Source organism: Dromaius novaehollandiae, chromosome 1 (assembly GCF_036370855.1).
Source record: "Dromaius novaehollandiae isolate bDroNov1 chromosome 1, bDroNov1.hap1, whole genome shotgun sequence".
NCBI lineage: Eukaryota > Metazoa > Chordata > Aves > Casuariiformes > Dromaiidae > Dromaius > Dromaius novaehollandiae.
The window spans coordinates 145,421,840-145,438,462 of NC_088098.1; the positions used below are offsets into that span (position 1 = coordinate 145,421,840).

Here is a 16,623-nt window from a genome sequence, read left to right on the forward strand (position 1 = left end):
GAAAGAAGCTGCTGAGCAGTTGTGTACTACCTGAATGGCATTTTTCAACAGCAGCTGTAATTTCTGAAGAGTGGACAAGAAGCACAGCTCTTCCACATCTGTTAACTAACGGGGTAAGCACACAGCCTGCAAATTAGCATCAGCTGCATAAAATGGGCAACTAAGGAAGAACACTGAAATGTTCAAAACCCAGTACTGAGGCTCTAATGCCAAGAGAATTTGGCCATCAAGCTGTAACCAGTGATTAGGTTTTAGATGCACTGTGTTGTCATTGTTTTATGCAAGACTCAATTTAGTAACAACTGAATGAGACAGAAAATAAATTCTATTATGAAAAGTTAACTTACTGGTGTTTTCAGGTTGCCATTTCTCAAACAGCTGCCATTCTGCACAGCAGACTCGGGCACTGTCTCATCATGGACAGCATTCTCTCTGAAGCATAACAAACAAATGTTCAAGGGGATAGCTGTGACAACACAGAACTAAATAAATATATACAGAAAATAAAAGCATACATATGAATTTTAATATTTTATTTATACATAATGGTTTGGGACAGTTTCTTTTTTTTGTTGCTAAGAAACTAAATAACTAACTTTGAAAATACATTCGAGATCTGGAGCCTTTCTCAAACTATTTTCTTTCCTAAAAGACTTGACAGATAATTAGAAAACTAGTGAAACTCTATCAAAGACATTAATCAAGTAGAAGTAAATGAAACACAAAGCCGATATTGATTTAAGGCAGCCTATAACACCTTTGCACCATCAATAGATAATACAGCTCTATATCAACTTCGTGAGTCTTCTACACAAAACACAGAACGACATTTGATGGGTCTATGACTCAAAGCGGGAGGAAGAAACTGCTTTTCTTTCTCTATAAATTATGTTGGGAGAAAAAAGGTACGTAAGACATTTAATTCGCAAGTTGTCTCTAATATGATGGAGGAATTGTTTTACAAAGAAAGATGTACCTTTTAGGAGAGCTGAAACCACACATTTATCTGCAATGAAATCATGCCATTTTTCAGTATTTCCTAGTGCTAAAACAATATGCTTTGCCAAAAGTCAAGTTTGAGTAGATGAGTTGAATCCCACTTGTGCAGCGGGTCCAGTACTGGCAGCTGGCTGTTATGGCCTCCTTTTAAACTACAGTGGCCAGGCTATGAAGCCAGTTGGCTTGTACTATAAGCAGGCACAAAAACAAAGTAAACATAAGACTGTACAATTACTTAAACGTTCATGCTACTGCTATGACAAAAGGGTGTAGTAAGTCAAGTGATCACTGTAGGAAGAACAAAACAATGTATCACACTGTCAGATATAGTCAACTCTCCAAAATCCCATGTTGGTTAAAAAGATGGAGAATTAACTGTGCTGGATGCAGATCCAGCATGAGTACGGCTAGGTTTATCAATGTCAGGTAAACACTATTCTTCTTCTTCCCAAGCAGCTTCAGTCACACACTGCCTCTGCAAAGCAAATCCTGAGCCTGCATAGCAGAAACTGCAGGACCAAGGTCCTAAGGTTATTTCATTAGTGAGCACAGAGAGATGTTTTTACATAATAACATTTCAGTTTACTTTTTGAATCTATTGGGACACTTCACCGCAACTGAGTGATGTGGAATTATTCCAAAGAGTCATATTCTGCTGTATAGTTTCTACAAAAATATATCAAATTTCTAAATAAGATGATGCAAATGCTTAACTTTGTTACAGAGAAAGGTCCGATTAAAGTTAAATTTAACAAACTTCTTGTCAAAGAAGAGTTCAAAGGGTACCATACTGTTTGATGGATAGAAGCTAAGGAAACAAATCAGAATGAACCAATCCTTACATCTGTTGCACGAACTTCTACGTGTGATGGAAAAGGGGAGATGAACTGTAGCTCACAACCAAGTCAAAATGCTATAAGCAACTGTTTGCTTAAGTTTTCAAAATATTTTCTTTGATTTCTAATTGTGAGCCACAGAGATTACATAAGTCAAGCACCACCAAAAACCTTCTAGTTCAAAAGAACAGGTAATTAAAAAAAAAGATAGCAATACATATTGCTTTTCTGATGCAGTCTCTTCCCAGACTCTTCTACATACCACAAACAAAGAGAATCCAAAAGCGTTTGCCAAGGAGCTGCTTCTCCTATGCAAGTCCTTTCATTCTAGACTTCAAAGAAGAATGCAACATTATGGGCCTAACACATTCCTATTTGAGCTGTTTTACTAAAACTGCCACTCAGATGCCAGCCAGTATTTCACTATGCTTCCCATTTTTGAGTTATACCTTAATGCTCAATATACTCTCACATGATCTTCCTGAATTGTTTCTATGTACTACGTAGCAATTTGCTACATCTCATAATCAAAACACATTCATTTCATTGCAGCAACCATAATTGGGTCCAAGTTGAATTAAAATATTTAAATGATGAAAAAATCAACATTGCTGCAAGACAGTTCAGTCAAGTACTTGTCTGAACATGTAGTGCTTTTAAAACTATGTCTAGAATATACCTTATTGAAGCTTTATCTCATGCAGCTCTTTCCCAAGAAAATCCTGGAAGTGTTAAAGCTGATGTGCAAGCAAGATGCACGTGGGAAAACCACTCCGAATTAATGTCACTATGGATGCCATGTACCAACCCCACACTACTTATTTTGTCAACTCATGCCAGGTAGAAGGTGCCTGTAGCAAAAGAGGCTCAACGAAGTGAGTGAATGCATGTTGTATGGAACAGCATGCTTACCTAGCCTGTGTGAAGCTGCATTAATGAAGAAGAGACTGGTGAGCTACAACTTCCGCATGTTGGGCTAACAACACCAAGCAAAATGATACACCCTATGCAATGATGCCAGTTGGACTAACTTTCACACATGTACTAAGCATGTCTGTTAAACACACAACAAAAGTAACTAGGCACTAAACAAATACTAAAAAGCCATTTAGTCACTTTAGCTATCAATACACCACTGTACATAGCAATTGCCACAGTAAGCACCACACTCCAACAGTCAATCTACACCAAACACCACACCAAAGGCAACACAGTTAAGCAGGTTTAGGCCTCTACCTGTTTAAAAATTATTTTAAAAGATCCCTCATCACGACCCATAACAAATAAAATTACATGTGGGGGGGGGGGGAAAAAAAAATCTATCAAGAGCCATTATGGCTGGACACCACCTTGAAAAACAAAAAAGAAAAAGAAAAAGCATTTTCACTTTATTACGAACTTCATAGTTCTTCTGTACTAGTAAGACTTTCTACATTTTAGGTATTCTTTAGTTCCCTAATTTCTAGGCTTATTTTGCACTCCTTAAAAAGCCATTAAAACTCATTTGCTCTTATTTAGTTTCTGTATACAAAGAATTATTTAAAAAAAAAAAATCACTGTAATATTTTATTTAGTTTTTTAGTGGAGTTTTTTAAACCTAGATACTATATTTTTTATACCCAGACACTCAAGCCTTTTTTTTTTTTTTTTTAAACACCTCCTTTTCTTTAAATACTGATCTTTCCAGTAAGGCTATTCTTAAGGCAGATGCTTAACCATTTGCAGGAGCTAGACCAGAGCCTAGAAACTGAACCCCATGTAGTCACTTAAAATTCAATGAGATATTTTCATGGGACTGCTATCTGCACAGCTGAGATTCTGTTGAAGTAATTGTAAAAAGAATTAAAGACATCCTTTTATCTGTTACCTTCTTGAGCAAAATAAGAACTACTAGACCAAAGATGACACGTGGTTACTACTGCACTGATCCTTATGCATAACTCCATTTAACATCCTTTCAAGGATATCAGTGCAACAGTGGATATAGCACATTTTGAAGTATTCATCTGTCTTTTATTTTTTTCCTGTTAGCCTATACCATATCAAGCATGTTGGCATACCTAAATTCACTGCCTAGTGCACTGTTAAGAAATAATTCTCAGTCATTTACCTTCTTTCCATCAGGAAGCAATAAGGATGCATAGACAGAATTCCTTTCCTAACTCATAACAATTTTGACCTTTAGACCATGCTACATATGGCTCACAGGCTTTTTACCTTGCATTTCTGCCACAATACAATCCTTTCACTAGCACTTGAAGTATACTTATAAAACACACGAAGCAGGAAGGAAGCAAAGCCTTTCTTCTAGTCCCGAAACAATACTCTTTTCAGCATTTCTGAGTTCAATTTTCTCATCTTTGTAAACATTTGGAGCAGAATTAGCCACTCACATTTGAAAAGAAAGTTACTTCTTTAACATAAGGAGAGATAATATATCCCTTTAGTTGTGTAAAAGGGACAATTAATCTACGTTACTGGAAGACTCCTACTTAAAGATTCTTAAATTAGAAATTCCAGTACATCTGCTTCACCAACATAACCTGCTATTTCTACTTCCAAGTACATTCTGTAAACAACGATATCAATCTGACTGGTTTATAAATCATTTCAACTAATGACTGAAAACACACACTATATCCCTGATCATAGCAGTTTAAAAGAAGGGAAGACATGGAGAACCACATTCTCTCCCCTGTGATGTGACAAGGGGTATGTACTGCCCCTGTCAGTGCCAACAGGGAGATTACACATTAGTTGGCACTTTTCTCCCTCACTACCCTAAACTCGCCACTGACCTGTACTTTCAAAGTAGGCTCATTTACACTGTACCGAATAAGGCACAGAACAGCTTGCAAGATCAGGGTCCTTGTATATCAGCATAAAACTCTATATTAAGAAGATGCTAAACTATACACAAGGGGCAACAAGATACAGACATTAGTATCAACATGCAATACAGAGCAAATACCTTTTTTCCTCCCTCCCACCCAAAATGACACACTGTAGACCCTCCCAGTATGTACAGGACACAAACTGTACAGGGATAGTGTCCCAATTTACCAACACATTTTACAGGCAACAGTGCCTGTCTTACTTTTGACTGGGAAGACTGCTGGCTGGGCTGGGCTCGGCTATCATTTCCACTACATTATTTCAGCGGCACAAACAGCAAGCTGACACTTCCTTCCGAGAAAACTTCACCAAGAACGTGATTAAGCATAACAAAGACACAGCTCCGCTGCCTTGGCTCTTCTGGACGAAACGGCAGCAAAACACTGTCAAGGAAAGGAAACGAAAAGAATTAATTCTAGGCATCTCTCCTAAAAAAAAAAAAGAATAATTAATAAAGGCAAGTCCCGTAAGGGAAGAAAAAGAGAGAGAGAGAGAGAAAAGCTTGAAAAGGAAAAGGAATGCAGAGGGGGAAATCTGGAGGTACGACGACTGCACCTGGGAGGAGCACTGAGGATGTCCGCTGTCAGAGACGGGGACCGCGAACCGAGCGCAGGGCTGTGCCGCCCGCCGGCCTCCTCTCCCCTCCGCCGCGGCCCCGCACCCCCAACCCGCAGCGGCCGGGGACTGCCACAAGCCCGCCGCCGCCCCCCAGGGAGGCAACGGAGCGCCCCCGCCGAGCGCCAGCAGGGACGCGCAGGCCCCTAGCACACCTGTATGGCCGCGCACAAACCCACAGAGGTGGCGGGAGCAGGACGGAGCAACGGGGCGCGGGCGCGGCGGAGCGCGGGCCCCAACGCCCGAGCGCGCGCGCGCGCACCACCCCCTCTCCCTCCCTTCCCCAGCACCGGCCGCGCAAGCCCCCGGCCCGACCGAACACCAATCACGGCCGCCTCTGGGCGCCGCTCGGCCTATCAGAGGCCGGGCTCGCTGTCACGTGCCCTACTCGCGTGGAGGGGGCGGAGCGCTGGGCGTCTACGCGAGGCGAGTCTGAGGGCGGAGCGCGGCAGCGGTCTGTGGTGCTCGATTTCCGCAGGGCCGCTTAAGCGGTGGGAGCGAGGGCGGAAGGGCGCGCTCTGTTACGGCCTCTCCCAGCCGTTTCCCCCGCGAGGTGCTACCAACGGTCGGCCATGGGACTCGGGCTCCTGTCGCGCTCGCTCCTGCCCTGCTGCCGCGGGGTGGCCGCCGCTCTCGGCGCTGCCGCGGCCCGCTGCCACCCGTTACCCGCTCGGTCGCTGGGTGGGGCGGCCCCCGCCCGCCTGTGGGCTCCCCTGCGGCCGCCGGGCGTGGGAGAGCCCCCGCGGGCGGGCGGCGGGCCGCGGAAGGGGGTGGCGGGCGCTGGCGGGGGGGGGGAGGGGGAGGGGGAGGAGGAGGAGGAAGCGGAAGTGGAAGTGGAGCTGGAGGAGCTGCTCGGCCCCTCTCCGCTCTCCACGAGCCCCGGCGCGCAGCGTGTGGCCGTGGTGCACCCAGCTGTCAAGTGGGGCCCGAAGAAGCCGCAGCTCAGCACGGGTGCGTGGGGGCGCCGGGGCGGGGGGCGCGCAGAGCGGCGCCGGCCCCTGGCTGCGGCTCGAGGTGGGCAGGCTGCCTTGTTCGCTGCGGTCCGCGTAGGCTCAGCGGGGTCCCGCTAGCCAGGATACGTCTCTGCCTCTCCTTGCCCATGCTGCTTGCTGTTCAGTTTTCTACTGTTATAAACGTTTAAGGTCTGCAGGAGTAAGCGTAAGGAATTAATGCCATTAGCGTATGTCTGTGTCAGCTAGCAAAATGCAGACTCAGAATAGGTGGAGGTTTAGATCGATGTGTTCTTCTTCAATTGCTTTTTAAAAGAGAATATGTTCACCGTGACTGTTTGCAGATCTGTGCTTCGACTTCTAAATTGAAGTAAACATTGGGTCTTGGACTACAAAACAGCTTGGTGTACATAGTGCTTAGCTTGCATCAGGAAATAGCCAGGTTTCTCCCTTATTAACCTAATGTTGGTAGCCTTCAGTTTTCAACCATGCTGCCTGGCCAGGTAGGCCGGGGCCTTTCAGCCTTAAAACTTGCCTAGAAGTTGGTTTAAGAGCAGTAGTACTCTTCTGTCTGTAGAAAACAGTGCAGTGAAGATGAGGCTCTTAAGCTGTTATTTAGGCACATTCACTAATTCATAATTCCTTTATCAGGGCTTCATTTAGCATTGCTGTTCTTAGATTTGTAGTTAGCTAGCTAATACATATGCATTTATCCTGCACATTTAAGATTTATGAGGAGCTTGTCTCTGATGAAGCCTTTCTGAACACTTCTTTGATGCAAAGTTGTATCAGAAAGAATTAAATATCCTGTAACTTTCATATGTACACATATAGCTGTACACATATAGCTATCTTATATCTCAGTTCATATTTGACATGTCCTCTCATACTTGCTTATATTCAAGTTTATTATGCTATAAACCTAAATTTCATTCTGTTTGATTACTACTGCTAACTGTAACAAATTGTTACTATGCAGAATAAAGTCTGTAACCTTTTCAGGATTTAATTCAATGTTTAAATAAAACACTGAACAGGCATTTTCAAATACTTTCATGCTATGTTCCCATTTTACAAATAGAAAAAAAAATTATGAAGGCACCTTTCTGTCCAGAAATACAGAAGAATAGCAGTGACCCCTTTCCATTTATTTAGGCCCTCCAGATGAAGAGCCTGAAGTCTGAACAAATGTTTTGGAATGATTCTTGAAACCCCTCAAGTACAACAGAAAATGTGTTCTTTTCAAAAAGAACACTGACAATATGAAGAGAAAGAGAATCATGGTTATTTTAATAGTATATTACCTTTTAGATCAAGGTATTCTATTTAATACATGAAATGTATTTTGCTATCTAGAGGAACATGCTTAAACTGCTATGAAAAGAGGGTCTTATTCTGACTTTGCAAAACCAACTTGATCCACTGATCTGATTTGCCCTGCTAGCCCCTATAATGTTATGAAGTCCCCTTAAATCAGTGCTATGCAATGTAGATTAAAAAAAAAAAAAATTATTCTAATGAACTAGAATACAGTGCTGGAATTTGCTGTGTTTTACCAAGTCAGAATTCAGTGCAAGTTTTTTATGAATAAGCAGTAGTGAAGTTTGCAGCAAGGTATTCAGTATTAGGAATTTTTTAAATACTACCACAGAACACTAGTGAATTATTCACATGGTTCTCATCTATCAATTTCATCATTCACATGGTGTTCATTTAAAACAATAGAGTATGCATTTTCAACTAATTACTTGTTTAAGTTCTTAAGAATGAAGTAATGTGTTGAAGCAAAAAGCTAGGTAATTTCTATGTTGACTACACAATTCAAAGTTCTGCCAAATCAACCACCCTAGAAATAATTTGTACTGACAAAAAGATGCTTTGCATGGTAAAATTGCATCAAAGTAGGAGTTTAATTACTCTAATTAGAAGTAAAATATTTCCTGCCCTGTACTACTAGTTAAAAGAAATACACTATTAGAATTTCAGTGTAGTTCAGGTCTTTCCCTGTTCATGTATGTACTACAGATCATGGAAATCCATATATAGAGAGTTATGATGGTATGTTATACTCTTTCTTTTTTTCTAATCCTAAAGCTGAATTACAGATTGCTGAAGCTGTTGCTCTTGTAGATACCCTTCAGAGCTGGACAATTTTAGATAAAATAATTATTCCTACAAAAAACCCTGATAAGAAGTTCATTTTTGGCAAAGGAAATTTTCAGGTTTTGACAGGTAAGGACCAAGATTTTTCAGCAGTGCATTATTCTAAATGTTAAAACTTCTGTAAATGAACTATACAAAGATCAGTACAAAAGCTGAAGAGAAGTACAAACTTGTTTATCCATTAGGGATGTTTACAAACACACTTCAACGATATTTCTTTAAAGGCTACAAAAAGTACACAGAATCAAAATAACCCATAATTGCTTAAAAAGTGTAGGCAGCTAAGTACCTGCATTTAAGTGATTGACTTATAGGAAACTGGCAGCTGTTTTTGACATTGTACTAAATCAGTACAAATACATCTGTGAGCAAAGAATGTGATACCATTTGATATTTTATTACCACTGTTTTCAGTGCAAAGCAGTTTTATATTACATGTATTTTAGAAAGAGATTTGATATTTAAGACACTATTTTGTAATGGTTATCTATTTTTTAGAAAAGATTAAAAAATTGTCCCATCTGACAGCTGTCTTCTTGAATGTGGAAAGACTATCTTCATTAACAAAGGTAATTAAATATAATGTCAAATTATATTCTTTACCTCAATACTGTTTGGAAAAATCTTGATGTTATGAAAAGGAAGGTCAGTTATGACTCTGAATTTGCAAATGGTAATATCTAAAGCCAACTGGACTGAGTTTTATTGTGTTGAAAGGAAACATAATTCTGATTAAATCTGTTTGGTGTTATATTCAGCTATAGTGCAGAAAATTTTACAGCAGCCTGATAGCCATTTAATATAGACTCTACTCCTACCTTTGCCACTGGCTTCACGTAAAATTTTGGAAAAGTTGCTTATGGTCTTTTTTACAAAATGAGGGTAACAACACAGCTTCTGTTGTGAAAAATGTCAAAATTCTGGATTAGATATATGCACATACTTTCTACAGCTATATAGATGCTATATTTATTTTCTGTATTTTCTATATGGATGCTGTACTGTATTTTGAATATCAGTTTTAATTTCAAAGCAAGCCTATATTTGAATTTTTGAAAGTATTACACTTTCATTCATCATGCCTAAAAAGAAAACATATTTTAAATAGATAAATGGGGGGAAGCATGCTTCACTTTTTTTTTTTTTTTTTTTTTTTTTTTTTTTTTACAGTGTGTATAGCATTAAGACAACTGATGCATGAACTTTAGATGCTTTTTGAAATGCTTAGACAAGCACTGAAAAAATACATTTTAGTTCTTCTGCATGTACAGCATCATGCAGGGTGTGAAATGCAAACACTGCAAGCAAACATTAATTCTTTTCAGGTAGTTTTGAATGCTTTTGCTAGCTTATAAAATGAATAGAGGTAGTAAACTGTCTTGAACGCTTCAATTTATTGATGAATTTATTGATGGAATGGAATTTGAAAATCTTTACATTAAATGTTCTATTTTTTCTCCCTAAAGACTTGTTAAGAACACATATTTAGATCTTAAATGCAGCTTACCAGGATCTTAATTCAAGAAAGTTTGTGAATACGTTTATAAAACATAGCATTCTGGGTTGTAAAGATAGGCAAAGGGAACTACTTGCATATTCTTAAGTGTCTTTTGATGAATTAGAACTTTTGTTTGGTTGGTTGGTTTTTTTGTTGCTTTTCATTTTTTTAGTATTTCATGGGGGGCTGGTTATGAAATAATTTTCCTGCCTTCCCCTCTTTCTTATTTTTTTATTGCTGTAATCTTTTCTTCTTCCTTTGTTATCCCTATCCTTTCCCATACAAGCATTTCACAATTATTTTTTGGAAGGATTTAACCACTGAGATTCTTGATTCTTCTAATACTATTAGTTTTGCTGTAAAAGTTGTTGTGAGAATCTATTAAAGACCATAGAAGGATTCCCACTGAAATACCTTGGCCTTGACTCAGGACAAAGATTTAGCTTTTAAACTCACCTTTCACCTTTCTTTCTTCCTGACCAACCAAAATTTTGCTTTACATGCTTGTGATCACTACCAGTCCATTGAAAAGGAATCCTGAGATCCTCTGAGTTCAAGTCTCCATCAGCTAACTATAACTACAAATGCAGTGCTGTATACAAATTGATTTACTGATATTGTCAGGAGAAGAAAACATTTAGGTTATTTTGTCTTACATGGCTAAAGAAAGAACTGGAAGATGCCTGGGGCGTGAAAGTTTTTGACAGATACACAGTTGTACTTCATATTTTTCGTTGCAATGCCCGGACTAAGGAAGCAAAACTTCAGATAGCATTGGCTGAAATTCCTCTTCTCAGGTACCTCCAGCTGTGCGATCCCATACTGATATTTCCATATTTTAGTATCCATTTCTTTACAGAAAGAAGAATGCTAATACTGTGCTGTAAAGAAAAAGGCTACTGTTTTGGTGTTTGTATTATATGCTCAGTGATTAATTAGAACATAGAAATATTTGCTTTAGTGTCATTGCTTTAAGCTCCAGCAATGTCGACAGGCAAAACCCCGTATGGTTGGATAGATAATCTTACAAAATACATTTCTATAGAAAAAGATACTGATCCTTTCCAATCTGGAAGATGGGTTGCAAGAATATGTAGGAATTGGATTAACATTTGTAGGTAATTATGTGTATTTCATATGTGGTATAGATAGGTTTAATAAGGAAAACTATGGACAAGAAGGATTGAAGGCCTTTATTTATATTTTTATTTTCCACATTTCTATATGACATGGTATTGGTCCTCAACATTTGTACACGGAAATTCATGGAAGTTGCATGACTGTAACTAAAACCTCTTTGGCTCCCTGAAATTTCAGGACAGCCATTATAATTTGCTAAGACAGTTATATAATTTATCAAATTTCATTTGGGGAGACAGGAAGATTGAATTTTTCACCAGTCTTGTAGCCTTGGGCAAGTTTTGTCTGTCTTGTGTTTTCATATGTACTGTTAGATCATTGCTACTGTTTCAGATTAATTAGGTGTTTTATGATAGCTTGATTTAAAGAATGTTGCATCTAACTAAGTATTACTCCACTGCCAGGTCAAATCTGAAAAACGAGGTATCTCAGTTAGATCAGCAGAGAGGTGGATCGAGATACATCATGGGCTCAGGTAAAATCTAAATATATTCTTATGAATTAGAGGATTTTTCTCTGTGGCCTTTACACAGGGAGAGGCGGGGAAGAAAGATGGTTTGTGTGCTGTATCTTACTGAGAGTATATTGGAAAGTAACTTAAATCGCAACCATAATAAAGCTTTGATCTCTACTGACTCAGTGAGTGAGTCATGGACAGAGAAGAAATTTATAATTTTTAATAAATACTTACTGCCACAGCAGTTAATCATATGTGCACATGATTATTCTAAAGCACTTAGCATATCTTTTAAAAATTAGTTATCACTGATTCTGTCTTAGGTAAGAATACATAGTTTGAGTTGCATATTTATAACTTCATATTCCATACCGCTAACTTAATTTCCAAATAATTACACAGCATCACTTGATTTACTGCATCTCTTGTAGATTATTCTGCCAATTATCGGTTTGTATTTTTCAGGTGAGACATTCATGGAGACACAGAATCGTCTCTTGAAAGAAAAAGAACTTAAAATTAGGAGTGCCCTGGAGAAGCTAAGAAGAAAAAGGTCTATACTTAGAAATCAACGCAAAAGACGCGAGTTTCCAATTATCTCGGTAATGGGCTATACTAATTGTGGTAAGCAAAAGCTCATGAAATTTGTAACACAAAAAAGCTTGCGTTATCTAGTTGTTAATTAGAAGCTCTTGCCAGAATCTCATTTCAGTGTGAATAGGCTTTGTATTTTAATTAGTTTTTAGACTGTGTAATGAATATATGTCAGTGAGGATCTTGTTAGGAAAGCAAATGGTGCTTGTTGTTCTAGTAAGATTTTCTGCAGCGTTCAAGCCATGCTTTGGAGAACTGCCGAGCTCCTATTGTGTTGAAAGGATCCTACACGTAGTGCAGAAAAGAGTTGTGTCCCTTAATACGAATTTTTATTAGTTGGTCAGAATGAGTAGAGAAAACTACATTGGTTTTTACATTACTGCAAAGGGTTGAGGCATAGGGAGAAAACTGAGGAGAGCTGCTCTGAGAAGTGTGCTTAAGCACACTTAAGCACTGTAGCTTTTCATTGACTAATATATTGTTTTGAGAAGTGTTCATAACAATGTAAATAAAAAGGTGAAGTTATTTTTCTATTTATTTCTTATAGATTACAGAAGTGAATTCAGACACAAGGCATAAATTAACTTTGAACTAGACTCTTTCTCTGGTTAGATTATTTTAAAACTATTTCATTTTATTATTCAACATCTTTATAAAAAAATTTACTTTGCACTAATTTTATTATCAGTTGTATACTCATAGATTTTGAGTTCCACTTTATTGTTTTCTTAGCCATCACACTTCTATGCTTTTAAAACTGAAGATTCAAATATATTATAATTCTGCACATGTAATTGAATTACTTTAACTAGAGTATATACTGAGCCACCTTAGTTTAATAACTGTAAGTTGTGTGAAATACTCATAAACAATTAAATCTCTCTAGTATTATGTTCATGATGAGCCACCTAATAAAAGCATAAAGCTACTAAAGTAAATATCATTAGTGCTTCTGATTTTTCTGGTTTTAACTAGTAAAGGTTAGTATGATTCATTTGAGAACAGATGTGTGAAGGAGTGCATCAGTGTAAGCTTCCTAATGCTGTCATGACAGCATTCTTCAGTCAGTCTTAGAGGTGAGACATGTAGACAGGCCATTTTCCATGTCAGTTCAGTCTTGATCATCTAGCAGCATAGCTTCCAGATATGATCTTAAATCCAATTCCAAGTCGCAAAAGGCGTAATTGTCTTCTGACTTCATAACAGCATATAGAAGACTAAACATAGGCTAGATTTAAATTAGTGAACTAAAAATGAAGAAGTCTTACATCATACACTTACCTGAGCCTTATGAATTAAAATTTCACGTGAAGCAAGCCATTAATGTTTCTTCATTTTTTTTTAATTATTTTTATTTATTTTAATAGGAAAAACCACCTTGATCAAGTCCTTGACTGGGGAAGCAGGACTTCAACCTAAAGATCAGCTGTTTGCCACTCTTGATATTACAGCTCATGCTGGCTATCTGCCCTCACATATGCCAGTTATTTATGTTGACACTATTGGGTTTCTGTCTGATCTTCCCCATAATCTGGTTGAGTCCTTTTCATCTACGTTAGAAGAAGTTGCTTACTCAGTAAGTAGTTGACTTCAAAAATTGAGAACTCACATATTTGCTTTTGGATAATCTTCACCCCTTCAGAACAGGGGAAGTTAATTGGAATGTCTGGCTGACTGTAATAGTCTTCTAAGATAATAAGTATTAGGTAAATATCTTACTATAAGCCACTTTTCTGGCACTTGAAATTATGCAGAATGTATAAGTATGAAAAGATTTTAGAAGTGCCTTGTGTGTCCTTTTCCATAGTACCTAAATAAGATACTGATGATGAAATATATGAAAACCTAGACAGTGCATTGGAATAAGTTTAGTCTAGCTTTCTTGAGGAAAAAAAGAAAGCCTCTGGAAGAATATGTATTTTACATAGGTTTCAAACAGCACTAAAAGTGAATGAGTGTGATGTGATGCAGGCAGCATGTAATAAATGTTAATGTGCTTTTCCTATCATTTACTCATAAAAGTACACAAAGGAAAGTCTAACACTGCATATACACACAGACATTTAAATAGCAAAGCCTAAATCCTCAGAGGTAATGAAATCAGTGGTAGCTGGATGTCTGAATTCTTCTGAGGATTGGATTTTAACCATACAATGATAGAACTTTCAAAAGCTGACTGCAACTATCTCGTTTGTCTTTTATTCTGGAGTGTCAAATTAAAGGCGAGAAATTCCCTTTTTGCTACAGTTTTCAGATGTTTGCAGCAATACCTTAAGCAAAGATGCTGAAACATCTTGAATATAAATGCTGAGTTTGATTGCTTGTTTTTCTGTCATGGCAAATTTACTATTTACATTTGGCTTAGGTTTGCCACATCTCTGATCATATATGTACTTGAAACTGATAACTTCTGTGTGAAGCTTTTCTAAGTGAAGCACCAGTAGTAGTATAGATCTCACGAGCTAAGAATAAGGAGATATAATCCCCTGCATTTTGAATGTAGAATTATAAATTACATGTATTTTCTCACTATTTCTGCAGAGATTTTTCAGCTGTTACTCCTATAAAAGCTTTCTAGAGTGTGGACTGTCTTTCCTCTCCAGTATTTTTGAAGCGTTATTGCTGTACAGCTTGGCTTGGAAAAATTAGATTATTATTTGAAATAAGTGAATTATGTAATTAGCTTGATAAACAGGGTTTGTTTCAGGGTCACTGGAGACAATTCATACTCACTGTGGAGCGAAAGACTAAGCCACCTACGAATGGCATCATGATTATAAAAGCTGGTACTGGTTAATACTGTTCTGTTAGTTCATTTGACAATGTCAACCTGACAGTGTATCATCTAATGGATAGGACTCTATCTTTTATGAAATAGCAATGCCACAGTAGTATGAAATCCACAAAGCCTGATAACGGGAATATTTCATTAGCTAACTGTCATGTATATTGATGCTTGCTAGGATCTCATAGTTCATGTGAGAGATATTACTCATCCAGAAACTATCCTCCAGAAAGCAAGTGTTCTGTCAGTTCTGAAGAATCTTAATCTTCCCAGCCACTTATTGGAATCAATGGTAGAAGTTCATAACAAAGTGGATTTGATAGAAAGGTAAGTAGGAGGTGCTAAGTATACTTAACATTTCTTATGTTCTGGAAGCTCTTTAGTTCTTAGTCTGGAAAATAGCTTGCATACTTCTGCATATACTTAATAGTGTTTCTCAATCTTTTATTTATGCAAATAAAAAAGAACTCATCATCTTTTAGTTTTAAAGGGAATCACTTGAGTTATAGAAGAAGTGGTCACTATAGGAAGGCACCAGAATAAAATAAATAGATAGGAAGTCTACGTTTGGAATATTAAAACATTCTAATCTTTCGAGTTATGAACAAGTCTGCTGGCAATTTTTGCCTTTCAGGTATAAGCCCACTGAAGAAAATGCTCTAGCCATTTCTGCTTTACATGGTCATGGTTTAGAAGAGCTGAAAGAAGAAATAGAGAAAAGAATTTTGAAAGCAACTGGGAAGAAGATTCTGACAGTTAAGATCAACTTAGAGGGACCTCAGCTAAGGTAAATAATTCAGACTTGTAGGAAGGACTCTGACAAATATGAAACTCATAGTCTTGTATGTCATAAAATTGCCAAATTATATCATACTTATTTTGATCTGTGATAAGAATTACAGAGATAATTTTCAAAGCTTTCTAACATACTAAGAAAAAGTCTTGACCCATAGACACCATAGAGCCTGCTTCTGAAAGTGTCCTTCAGAGTTCTGGGGTCAGTGCACTAACATAAACTTCCTAAAAGACCATTCCACTGGTCCTAGAGCCATATTTCTGATAAAAACACAAATCTGAAAGATTGATGAAAACATTATGCCTTATATCAGAACAGCAAATAGCAAATGGAAAGTTAGCTGAAGCATGTCATCTTTCAAAGTGTGAAATTTTCTATATTAGAACATGTATAAATATCCTCTAGTTGACCTAAAACAAAGATTACATTTTATGAAATGTGGAATACCTTGAAGATGCTGATGAGCTTTTATTTTTACAGTTGGCTATATAAACAAGCAACAGTCCAGGAAGTAGAAGTCACACCTGAGGATGGCACAGCCAGTGTGAAGGTGATAATCAGTAATTCTGCCTATGGTAAATACAGAAAACTCTTTCCCAACAGTAAGTTATTTATCCCATGAAACTGCATCCTTTTCTGGAAAAAGAAACTGATCTCATTAAGAGCATTTGAAATTAACTTTACAATATTTGGGCTATCAAGTCATTAACAGTGTATTTCTTATCCACTTGAGGTTTTTGATATACTGACATTGTCCCATTTTTCAGAATAAAGTAATATTTATTACCTCCAAGGTGTCTGAGTAGCTGATTGGGAAAAGAAAGTTAATAAAGAAAATGTTATTGGCCATATTTAAATAATCATATAGATTCATGCTTTTTGGTTGAACACATTC

At 37.8% G+C, this 16,623-nt stretch overlaps 2 protein-coding genes across 6 annotated transcripts in view; one reads left to right on the top strand and one right to left on the bottom strand.

The window, feature by feature from the left end:
• Positions 1–5,995, bottom strand: part of LOC112988454 (cohesin subunit SA-2-like) — a 62,505-nt gene extending 56,510 nt beyond the window's left edge. For 2 of the 5 annotated variants that reach the window (XM_026108992.2, XM_026108990.2), the window contains exons 1-3: positions 5,501–5,669; positions 4,933–5,113; positions 348–432 (exon numbers count right to left, since the gene is read on the bottom strand). In XM_026108992.2, coding sequence (XP_025964777.1) covers positions 348–432; positions 4,933–4,976 — 129 coding nt within the window. In that variant the 5' untranslated portion in view covers positions 4,977–5,113; positions 5,501–5,669. Of the gene's footprint in view, positions 1–347; positions 467–4,932; positions 5,114–5,285; positions 5,378–5,500; positions 5,670–5,905 lie in introns of those variants that run through there. The other 3 variants (XM_064501396.1, XM_064501407.1, XM_026108991.2) reach the window with 3 other exon arrangements.
• GTPBP6 (GTP binding protein 6 (putative)) lies at positions 5,918–16,521 on the top strand. The gene is made up of 10 exons (XM_026108986.2): positions 5,918–6,296; positions 8,390–8,527; positions 8,957–9,027; positions 10,623–10,753; positions 11,501–11,571; positions 12,019–12,177; positions 13,515–13,723; positions 15,111–15,259; positions 15,567–15,719; positions 16,209–16,521. Exons 1-10 carry the CDS (start codon positions 5,918–5,920, stop codon positions 16,348–16,350), a joined length of 1,602 nt encoding a protein of 533 aa, XP_025964771.2. The 3' UTR covers positions 16,351–16,521.
• The last annotated feature ends 102 nt before the right edge of the window (positions 16,522–16,623 follow it).

Coding starts and splice junctions, on each gene's coding strand:
- GTPBP6 (XM_026108986.2), top strand. CDS start 5,918: ATGGGACTCGGGCTCCTGTCGCGCTCGCTCCTGCCCTGCTGCCGCGGG. Junction 9,028..10,622: donor GACTATCTTCATTAACAAAG/GTAATTAAATAT, acceptor ACATGGCTAAAG/AAAGAACTGGAAGATGCCTG. Junction 12,178..13,514: donor AATGGGCTATACTAATTGTG/GTAAGCAAAAGC, acceptor TTATTTTAATAG/GAAAAACCACCTTGATCAAG.